The sequence below is a fragment of the Elaeis guineensis genome, chromosome 6 (assembly GCF_000442705.2).
Source record: "Elaeis guineensis isolate ETL-2024a chromosome 6, EG11, whole genome shotgun sequence".
Taxonomy (NCBI): Eukaryota; Viridiplantae; Streptophyta; class Magnoliopsida; order Arecales; family Arecaceae; genus Elaeis; species Elaeis guineensis.
Window position 1 is genome coordinate 132,555,860 of NC_025998.2, and position 10,391 is coordinate 132,566,250.

Genomic DNA, 10,391 nt, shown 5'->3' on the forward strand with positions numbered 1-10,391 from the left:
GAACTAAAAGAATGGTCACACCAATGGCGAATATCGGCAGCAGTTACATCCACTCGGCTGTTATTGCATGTTTAGAGAGATTGTAACTGCAAGATTACGTAGATAATTGTTACCGTGCAGTTAAACACTATTATAGCCATTGCTACGTGGTTACTGCATGTCCTGTCCATCTCGACAACAACTATCAAACTTCCTTTATGAATAAGGATGAGCAGAGAACCCTTGGATAAGTCATTCGAACTGCTCCCTCATACTTTTCTCTCTTCTATACTGTTCTCTGAATTTCGGTTGGTTTGAATGTCGGACGGTCCTCACAGAAAAATTCAGAAAAAAGATATCTTTCAAGTCCAGGTCCTTTTCGTGCTTTGAGGGACTATGACCTTGGCCATACCAGCCTCAGCCTTATCTTAAAGTTTAGCAGCAACGCTTCTCTTGCAGGGAGGTGGTGTATAAGCCTAAAGAAGAAGAGCATGATTTGCTCTCCTAACATCATCATCTCTCCTCTCAAAGTCATTATATATAGAGTTTCGTTGAATTTGGTTCCTTAATTATCTATTTTCTTCTGCTTCATCTTCATAGTTTAATGCTTTCTCTATATGGACGTGGGTTTTGTGATGGATGGTTGGATCGCTTATGGAACTGACCATGTGCTCTACTTGCATTATTTTATGCATGCTCTTTATCACCGGGGAAACAAAACACTGTATATATAGCCCATAAAAAATATCGGACGAAGTAGTGGTTGGGGACCTTGAAAGTAAAAAGAAGCCAACTGGGGATAGCATCGTACAGGGTCCAGAATCGAGTAACAGGCACTACAAGAAATTTGATTTTTTGCGACGAAATTTTAGCGACGAAATATTTTTCGTCGCAAAAAAAGTAGGCTTTTGCAACGAAATTTAAATTTCGTCCCCAAAAATTAGGTTTTTGCGACGAAAAAAATTGCGTTGCAAAAAATTATATCTTTTGCAACGAAATTTTTTTTTTTGTTGCTAGAAGTTCGTTTTTAGCGACGAAATTTTTTTTCGTTGCAAAAAATAGTTTTTTTGGCGACGAAATTTTTTTTTCGTAGTTAAAAATTTATTTTTTACGACGAAATTGATTTTTCGTTGCTAAAAAAAAGATTTTTGCGACCAATTTTATTTATATTTAGCGATGAAACTATTGCGTCGCTAAATTTTATTTTATTAAAAAAATTTTAAATATTTTGCGACGAAAATTTAAATTTCGTTGCTAGAATTGATTTTTAGCGACGAAAGTTTTTTCATCGCAAAAAATATTTTTTTTTGGCGACGGAAAAATTTTTCGTTGCTAAAATTTTTTTTTGCGACGAAAATAATTACGTCGCCAAAAATTTAATTTTTAGCGACGAAATATTTGTTTCGTTGCGAGAAACTTGATTTCCCGATCATTTGCGACGAAATTAAATTTTCGTTGCCAAAAATTAATCATTTGCGACGAAAAATTTTTCGTTGCTAAAATTTTTTTTTGCGACGAAAATAATTACGTCGCCAAAAACTTAATTTTTAGCGACGAAATATTTGTTTCGTTGCGAGAAACTTGATTCCCCGATCATTTGCGACGAAATTAAATTTTCGTTGCCAAAAATTAATCATTTGCGACGAAAATATTTTTGTTGCAAAAAATCAAATTTTTTGGCGACAGAAAATTTATTTTTTGCAACGAATTTAATTCGTCGCTAAATATGCTTTGCTTAAAAATAAAACCGAAGGTGCCCTAATTTGATTTTTTGCGTTTTCTCCCTCCCGGCCCGATCTCCGCCGCGCTCATCCAAATCTGCTCCCTCCCCGATCTCCGGCGACAGTCGTCGTTCTCCGGTCGCCGGTCGTCTTCCCGGTAAGTCCTCTCCCTCCCCGCCACCATCCTCTCTCTCTCTCCCTCCCCACCGCCGTCGAGCCCTCCCTCCCCGCCACCGTCGTCGCTCGAGCCCACCTCCCAGCTTGCCGGCCATCTCCCTCCCGCCTCGCCACCCTCTCTCCCGCCTCCCTCCAATCCCTCTTCTCTGGCCTCTCCCTCCCTTTCTCAGTCTGTGTTTTTTTTTTTTTGTAGGGCCGCCGCAGCCGCCGCACCGTCGCCGCCGGGCCGCCACCGCCGCGTCGTCGCCGGGCCGGCACCACCGCGCGATCGCGAGATCGCGAGATTACGAGGGTTCTGGATGAGTGCCGGCTCTCCCACGCCGTGCACACCCGGAAGCTGAGAGAGCTCTCCGCCCTCCGCCCCTCCCGGCCTCTTCTTCCCTTCCTTCGCCCGAGCCCTGACCCCTGTCTTCGACTGCGCCCGCCGCTCCCTCGCCGCCGAGCGCACCGTCCGATTCGTCTCCGCCTTCGCCACCCTTCCCGACGCCAAGGACGCGGCCGCCTCTGGTGCCTTCCTGGAGGAGTTCCTCCTGTTCCTCCTCGTCGCCTCCGGTGCTGCGAACCGGACCGCCAGGTTCCGATCGTTCCAGATCATCTCCAAGGTTTTGTGCCCTTCCATGATTCTGGATCTAGGGTTTTAATTTTTTTTTTAAATAGTTTGATCCTTCATAGTTTATCTTCTTATCTTGTGGGATTGGGATTAATTCGGTAGATAGTTTATCACTAGCACATGATAGTCGGAAGCTTGAGCTGAAGGGGTTGCAAAGCACTCAGGCATGGGATCTAATGAGACGTTGGAAATTTCCTTAAGACCGTTATCAGGGAAAGTAGAAAGGGGAATAAAAAAAGATAACTTGGACTTTTTTTTTTTTTTTTTGATGGAAATGTTGGGAGGTTGAGAGTAACCACCCAAAGTTTATTGATAAAAGCAGCTCAGTACAGAGGTTTTCAGATTTTGGTGAGGTTCACAGCTGACGATGCCTGTTCGTCCCCACAATCGACTGCCTCACGGAGACCATAACCCATTGTTAAATCTAAAGTGGTAAGTACAGTAATTTGGAGAAGAGAGAGATTGGAATATATGGTGGGTTTGTGAGGCTGTTACTGTAAAGGTTCGTCATTGAAGCTTCATGTTGTTTTGTTAATTGCTGAGCGTCTGAGTAAGTTTCTGAATGTTTAGTTTCAGTTCTCCATTATGAGCTTCAGTCCAGCTTTCCAATAGGTTGATTGCTTTCTTCAGAATTTGCCAAGGCGAATTTGCTTCCCATCTAAAAATTCTGACGTTTCTTTCCTTCCATATCAACCATATCAATGTTGTAAATAAGCAGTCCAATTCATTCGGTCTTGTGGTGTTCTTTCTTGATCTCCATGAATTCCACATGTGAAGCATGGTGTCTGGTAGTGTATGAATAGATAACTGCCTTTGTATTTGAGACCATATTATTTTCGTGTAAGCACATGTAAAGAAGATATGGTCTGCTGTCTCATCCGCTTCTCCACACATCACACATGCCATTGATTGAACCCAGTTCTTCTTTCTCATGTTTACTTTTGTTAGTAATTTAGTATTCTGTTGTGAACAGCTAACCAGTTGAAGACTTTGGTTTTTTCTGGGAAAGAGAAAGTGAGAGAATGTCCTAAAGAGCTGGAGGAGTTGGGGGAGAAAATTGTATCAAAATGTCAAGGGTTGCCACTAGCTATCGTCTCTTTAGGCAGCCTGCTGTCCCTGAGAGAGAAAACCAAGTCAGAATGGGGGAAAGTTTATGATCGGCTGAGCTGGGAGTTGAATAACAACCCAAATTTGGACAATGTGAAGCATGTTTTGAATCTCAGCTACAACTATCTACCGAGATATCTTAAGAACTGCTTCTTGCATTGCAGCATGTTCCCGGAGGATCATGTGCTTCGGAGAATCTTTATCTACCTTGTTTTATTTTATTTATATATATATTTTTTTTGTTCATGTTGGTAGTGTAACTGTAGAAATTAGCTGTTTTTAAACTGTGTTGCATCCTCTGTCTGCAAGCTTGTTATCTTCCTTGTCATATGTGCACGATATACACCTATACTTCTTTTCTATACGGTTTACTACATTTACAGTGCTACCTGATACTCAAGCTTGTCTTTCTTTCAAAGCTCTCTAAATTTATAAGCCTTAGAATTTCCGTTCGAGGATAGCGTGCAAAAACCAATATTTTTTTTTATGAAAAAAATATTGGTGCTTTACACACTATTCTCGAATTGTCCTCGTGGACAGTTTGGGCACGTGAATGAATTTAATATTGCAACACATGTGCTTGTATATCGCAGAGTTTTGTCGGTATTTTCGATCATGTTCTCTGGATACATAGCACAATTTTAATGCTTGTGTATCTGGAGAACTGCGTCGAAATGCTGCCGAAATTTTTTTGGTATACAAGACATGTATTGCAATATTAAATTCTTACGTTCCTGAATGGAATAGGACCATCACCCTATAGGTAGGAGATATAAGGCGTTAGTCAACTATTATTACATAAAATTGATTGTATAGTTTGCATCATAAATATGTAGGTATGGATCGTGGTTGGATGTCTTTGCGTGATAAGTTCTGTCCCGAGTATATTACGGGTGTGACGACTTTTATGAATGTGGCGTCCAATCATACTAGAGAAGATGGGAAAGCTCGTTGTCCATGTCGTCGATGTAGGAATTTATTTTGGTGTATCTTATCGGACATTCAGAATCATTTATACGAACACGGTATAGATGTGACTTACAAGAGATGGACTTGTCATGGTGAAGATTTGCCGACTAGCTCGAACATGTTGTCCAGGAGTCCCATAAATCCGTCGTCAGTCGGTGGATCATGCAGTCGTGAAAGACAAACACTTGGTGAAGAAGATAGAGAAATTTTAGAAGATCTTCATCCGGAATTATTTGAAGTAAATGTAGAAGCGAGAGCAGAACATCAGCATTCCATTCCGAGACAAGAAGCTGAAGAGGACATTAATATATCTATAAATGATAGATTTGAGCGTCTATTAAGAGATGCACAAAGTGATGTTTATCCTGGTTGTAAGAAGTACTCTCTGTTGTCCGCCGTAATAAAGTTATTACACATGAAGACACTTGGTAAGTGGTCAAACAACTCGTTTAATTGGTTGCTCAAATTTTTGAAGGACTTACTGCCAGAGGGAGAGTTACTTCCGTCAAGTCATTATGAAGCCAAAAAATTATTGAAAGGACTCGGTTTGGGAGTCGATGACTTGGGCCTACGCTGTGAAAAGATACATGCATGTCCGAATGATTGTGTTCTATTTCGGAAGGATAAACAAGATCTACAAGCATGTCCAATTTGTCATTCAAGCAGATGGAAAGAAAGTCGTGGTAAGGATAAGAAGAAAAAGAAAATACCATGCAAGATTCTGCGGTACTTTCCGATTACACCACGATTGCGTCGATTGTTCATGTCGAGGCATACTGCTTGTGACATGCGGTGGCATAAGGAGGTAAATAATATGGACGATGATGTCATGAGACATCCATCAGATGGAGATGCATGGAAACATTTTGATCGTGAACATCCATGGTTTACAGCTGATTCACGAAATGTCAGGCTAGGGTTGGCAACAGACGGATTTAATCCATATGGTAATCTTAGTACTGCTTATAGTATGTGGCCTGTTATGGTATTTCCTTATAATTTACCACCATGGAAGTGCATGAAATCACCTTTTAATCTATTGGCCTTGTTGATCCCGGGTCCCCGTGCCCCTGGAAGAGACATAGACATATTTTTAGAGCCATTGATCGAAGAGTTACAATATTTGTGGGAAGAAGGATGCGAAACATATGATCATGTTGTAGGAGGCATCTTTCGTATGCATGCAGCATTGCTTTGGACAGTTAACGATTTTTCTGCATATGGAGATATTTCTGGATGGTGTACAAAAGGGTATAAAGCATGCCCAACTTGTAACGATGATATTACATCGGACCGTATTCGCGGAAAGATTTGTTTTACCGGCCATCGACGTTTCTTGCCAGATGATCATAGATGGAGGAGAAGTCTTAAGTTCAATGGCAAGCATGAACGACGTGCGCAGCCAAGATTCTGGTCTACGGACAATATTTTAAATCAGTTACCAAACTCACAGGATGTCATATTTGGTAAGGGTCTGGCCAGCCAAGTAGGGGTGCGAACAAGTATCGGAAATTGGAGAAAAAAGAGCAAGTTGTTTGATCTTCCATATTGGAAAACGCTTCTTCTTCGGCATAATCTTGACGTCATGCATATTGAAAAGAATATATTTGATAATGTATTTTATACCATTCTCAATATCGAAGGAAGAACAAAGGATACCGTGAAGGCTCGTCTTGACTTAGAGGATATGCGGATTAGAAAGGAATTACATTTGATTCGACGAGGGGATAGGCTGGTGAAGCCATTGGCATGTTATACACTGAATCGAAGAGAGAGAAATCAATTTCTTTCATATTTGAGATCAGTGAGGTTTCCTGATGGATACGCCTCAAACTTGAAACGGTGCATCAAGTCGAAAGATGGGAAGATCGTCGGGATGAAAAGTCATGATTGTCATGTACTTCTACAGCATGTGCTCCCAGTTGGTTTGCGCGGATTGTTGCCGGATAATGTGTGTGATGCGTTACTTGATCTGGGAACTTATTTTCGAGACTTATGTGCGAAGACATTGAGACGAAGTCAGATCGACATATTGGAGAAGAAGATTATCATTACTCTCTGTAAGCTCGAGATGATATTCCCTCCCGCCTTCTTTGATATCATGGTGCATCTTTCTGTTCATCTTCCACATGAGGCTAGATTGGGTGGGCCAGTACATACAAGATGGATGTACCCAATTGAAAGGTAATTGCATGATATTGTAATATTTATTATTCATTATTGTATTCTTATTATATGTGATATCAATTGATAATTTATTGAATAGGGAGATGCGTGAATACAAGAGTGCCGTCACTAACAAAGCACGGCCTGAAGGTTCAATAGCAGAGGCACATGTTATGAATGAATGTCTGACATTCTGCTCTATGTACCTTCGACGAGTGGAGACCAAATTTACAAGGCCACAACGGAATATTGATGTTGATGAGATTCTGACCGATGGATTGTCCGTGTTCTCCAATGTTGCCCGACCATATGGTAAAAAAGATTTTCGAATGTTGACACCACAAGAAACGGATGACATGCATTGGTATGTGCTAAACAATTGCGAGGAGGTAGAAGCCTACATGATGTGAGTATATACATTTAATTTTTATTTGTTGATATATCAATGAATGCACGTGGACTCTAAATTAAAATATACATGGTATTACTGTATCACTTCAGAGAACACGAAAGTGAGCTCAGAAGAAGTAATCCTACATTAGCAGCGGCACGACATAGGAATCAATTCGCATCATGGTTTGACGAACGGGTAAGTTATGTTCATGTTCATACATGATTAAAAGTTTGTTTATATAGTATTTATCTTGTCAAATTTAACCTGCTTATTGTTCTTTTAATTGTAGATAGCTCAGCTACGTATAGACAATCCTAACTGTATCAGTAATGACTTAGCTGCACTTGCACGAAAACCTGACAGACGTGTATCAGTATATTCAGCATGCATAGTCAATGGTGTGCGATTCTTAACGGAAGATCGCGATCGTGATCGAACCACACAGAATTGTGGAATAAGCGTGGAGGGCGAGCACAAGGGTGAAATAATAGATTTTTTTGGTGTTCTGCATGAGGTTATAGAGTTGAGATATAGTGGTCCTCGACGGATTGTGTTATTCAAGTGTCGATGGTATGACTTAGGACGACACAGGCCAATTGTTATAGATCCTCAACTCGTCAGTGTCCACACTGGTCATGTATGGTATGAAAGTGATCCTTATATTTTTGCAAAGCAAGCAAGACTAGTATGGTATATTGATGATAACAAAATGAAAGAGCCTTGGCGAGTTGCAATAAGGGCTCAGCATAGGCATTTGTTTGATCCTGCACTTTTCATATGCCCGAACGATGAACATCTTGAGAATGAAGTCTGTGCAATTATTGAAAACGAAGCATATCAAATGCAAGCACCAGATAACATATTAGTGCCAGATGATACGATTGACATAGGACAATTACAAAGAGACGACTATGAACCTGAGGATGTTTCTGTTGTTGGATCGTCCATAAGGGCACGGACACGAGCACGATCCAATAATGACTTCGTTAACGACAATGATGATAGTACTTCAGGGTCGAAGTCTTCTATGACTCCCGTCGAAGATGACTATATGGACACGAGTTCAGAATCTGAGGACAATAATTAATATGAATAAGTAATTCAATTTATTTTTTTTTATTATATCATGTAATACTTGAGTTTTGTTGATTACTTACTGATTTAAATTATTTTAATCATTGCAGCATCATGACTGGTCCTGGACGTAGACATTCACGGGATAGGCAGCAGGCTCCGCTTGATGATACACATCCTCACTTTAGCATTTTGCATGATGACTCAGAGGATTTAGATGAGACTCAGTTGCCCGAGTCCACAGAGCCGCCTAGTGCTCAGCCAGAGCTTGCCCAGTCGGAGGCCATGGTACCGCAGCATCATCCCCTTACAGGTACATCTCTATCAATTTATAAACCATATATATTTTTTTGTTATATGCATTTAGTGATACATGATATATGTTCATTTCATCAATTTTTACATGTAGGAACACAGCATCGACGTGCAGTGCGTGGTCCTAGTAGGGGTCTTGTTTTGGAAAAATATGTGCATACACACAATGAAAAACCGAAGGTACATATATTTCGAGATCATCCGGTTGGCACAGAGGCCAGTATCGTCGCAAATGAGATCAGTTTGTATATGTGGAATCATTTTCCGTGGGCTGCTGAAAGTTTCAAGCATGTAGCTCCTCGATACCGTGATGCTCTAGTCTCTCACATCAGGGTAAGAATTAAATTTGGATGTCTTGCATATCATTACATGATCCATATTATTTTTGGTTATATAAATAAATTTTTTATTATATGAATAATTTCATGTATTTGCCTTTTGGTATGATTACTGTGTAGGATAATATTGACTTCGAGGATTGCACTGACGAAGAAGTGACGGCATGTATTCTCAAAATGGCTGCAAATAGATACAGAGATCGGCGATGTAGGCTTCATAAATACTGCAATGAGCTGCAGGCGAAGGGGATTGATCCTGTGACCCAGCCATACAGAAATTGGGCTGGGTCTAGTGACGATTGGCGGTGGTTATGTGAGCATTTTGGAACTGAGGCATTTCAGGTATGTCTAGTGTTCCAAGTTTTTTAATTATGTTATGTCCTTTATTGGTTATAATTGTATGTATTTTGTAGCGACGATCAGAGGCGAATAAGGTGAATAGGAGCAAGATTGATTCTATTCACACGCAAGGAAGTGCCTCTTTTGCACAGGGAACGAAGAGGATGGTATGTAACTACATTTGCAATCATACTTTGTAACTTTTTATTAAATATTTACATTATTTTGATATCTTTTTTTTCTTTTTTTTTGTTTGAACAGGGACTATCCGGAGTCGACGCCTATGCTAAATTCTATCAAAACAAGAGTGGCGAGTTCGTGACCGAGGAGGCGAGGCAGCGTCATGTAAATATCATTACTCTACATTTTGAATACTTTTAAAGAGTTTGAAAAAAATTTATGATTTTATTTTGTTTATTGTGAAGGAAAAAATGTTAGAATTGAGAGAGCAGGCGACGAGGGAGGTGGGATCTGATGGTGATACTGGATCGCAGCAGGTTTGTTTGATGACAGATGATACGATTTTGGATACCGTCCTCGGGCGGCAGCTAGGATCTGGTCATAGCATGCGGTCCAAAAAATCACGCAGTTCGTCATCCGGCCGGTCTGATGATACATCGGTGCCAGAGGCAGTTAGGACATCCATGAGCATGATGCAAGATCAGATTAGTTACTGGATGAATCGTAGTCAGACGCTCGAGAGGATCGTAGCTGCGGTGGCGGGACGGCTCGGTATTGATGCTTCTGAGTTAGCACCTCTACAGCCACATGATGCCGCCTCTGCACCACCATCGCGACACGTATCGGGTCAGGGATCGACGCCTGGAGGAGGGAACGAGGCCAATGAGTCAGATCATACTTAGTTTGTACTTATTTTAAATTTAAAATGGTGTATGGACTTATATTTTTGTATATGACAAAGATGGTTATGAAACTTTTTGTTATTTGAAATTGGTCTTTTGACTTAGAATATTTTTATTGTGTTAACATATTGTTTATTTAAAATATGGTTGATCAGATAATTTGTATTTGAGCAGGTTTTTTTGAAAAATTAATAAAAATTTTATTTTTTATCCAAAATTTATTTTAGCGACGAAATATTAATTTCGTCGCAAAAAAATTTGTGAACCCAAAAAATAAAACATTTATTATTCATTGCGACGAAATTTTTTATTTCGTTGCTATTTTTGCGACGAAAGTCT

The 10,391-nt window shown here is 40.2% G+C and overlaps 1 protein-coding gene and 1 long non-coding RNA gene across 2 annotated transcripts; both read left to right on the forward strand.

Moving 5' to 3' along the window:
* Positions 1–7,687: 7,687 nt before the first annotated feature.
* Positions 7,688–9,389, forward strand: LOC140858854 (uncharacterized). Its single transcript, XM_073260138.1, has 4 exons — positions 7,688–8,510; positions 8,607–8,845; positions 8,971–9,192; positions 9,264–9,389. Exons 1-4 carry the CDS (start codon positions 8,312–8,314, stop codon positions 9,387–9,389), a joined length of 786 nt encoding a protein of 261 aa, XP_073116239.1. The 5' UTR covers positions 7,688–8,311.
* A 35-nt stretch (positions 9,390–9,424) lies between these two features.
* LOC140858633 (uncharacterized) lies at positions 9,425–10,140 on the forward strand. The gene is made up of 2 exons (XR_012142235.1): positions 9,425–9,534; positions 9,615–10,140. It is a non-coding gene; the product is annotated as an uncharacterized lncRNA (long non-coding RNA).
* Positions 10,141–10,391: the final 251 nt, after the last annotated feature.

Coding starts and splice junctions, on each gene's coding strand:
- LOC140858854 (XM_073260138.1), top strand. CDS start 8,312: ATGACTGGTCCTGGACGTAGACATTCACGGGATAGGCAGCAGGCTCCG. Junction 8,511..8,606: donor GCAGCATCATCCCCTTACAG/GTACATCTCTAT, acceptor TTTTACATGTAG/GAACACAGCATCGACGTGCA. Junction 8,846..8,970: donor CTCTAGTCTCTCACATCAGG/GTAAGAATTAAA, acceptor ATTACTGTGTAG/GATAATATTGACTTCGAGGA.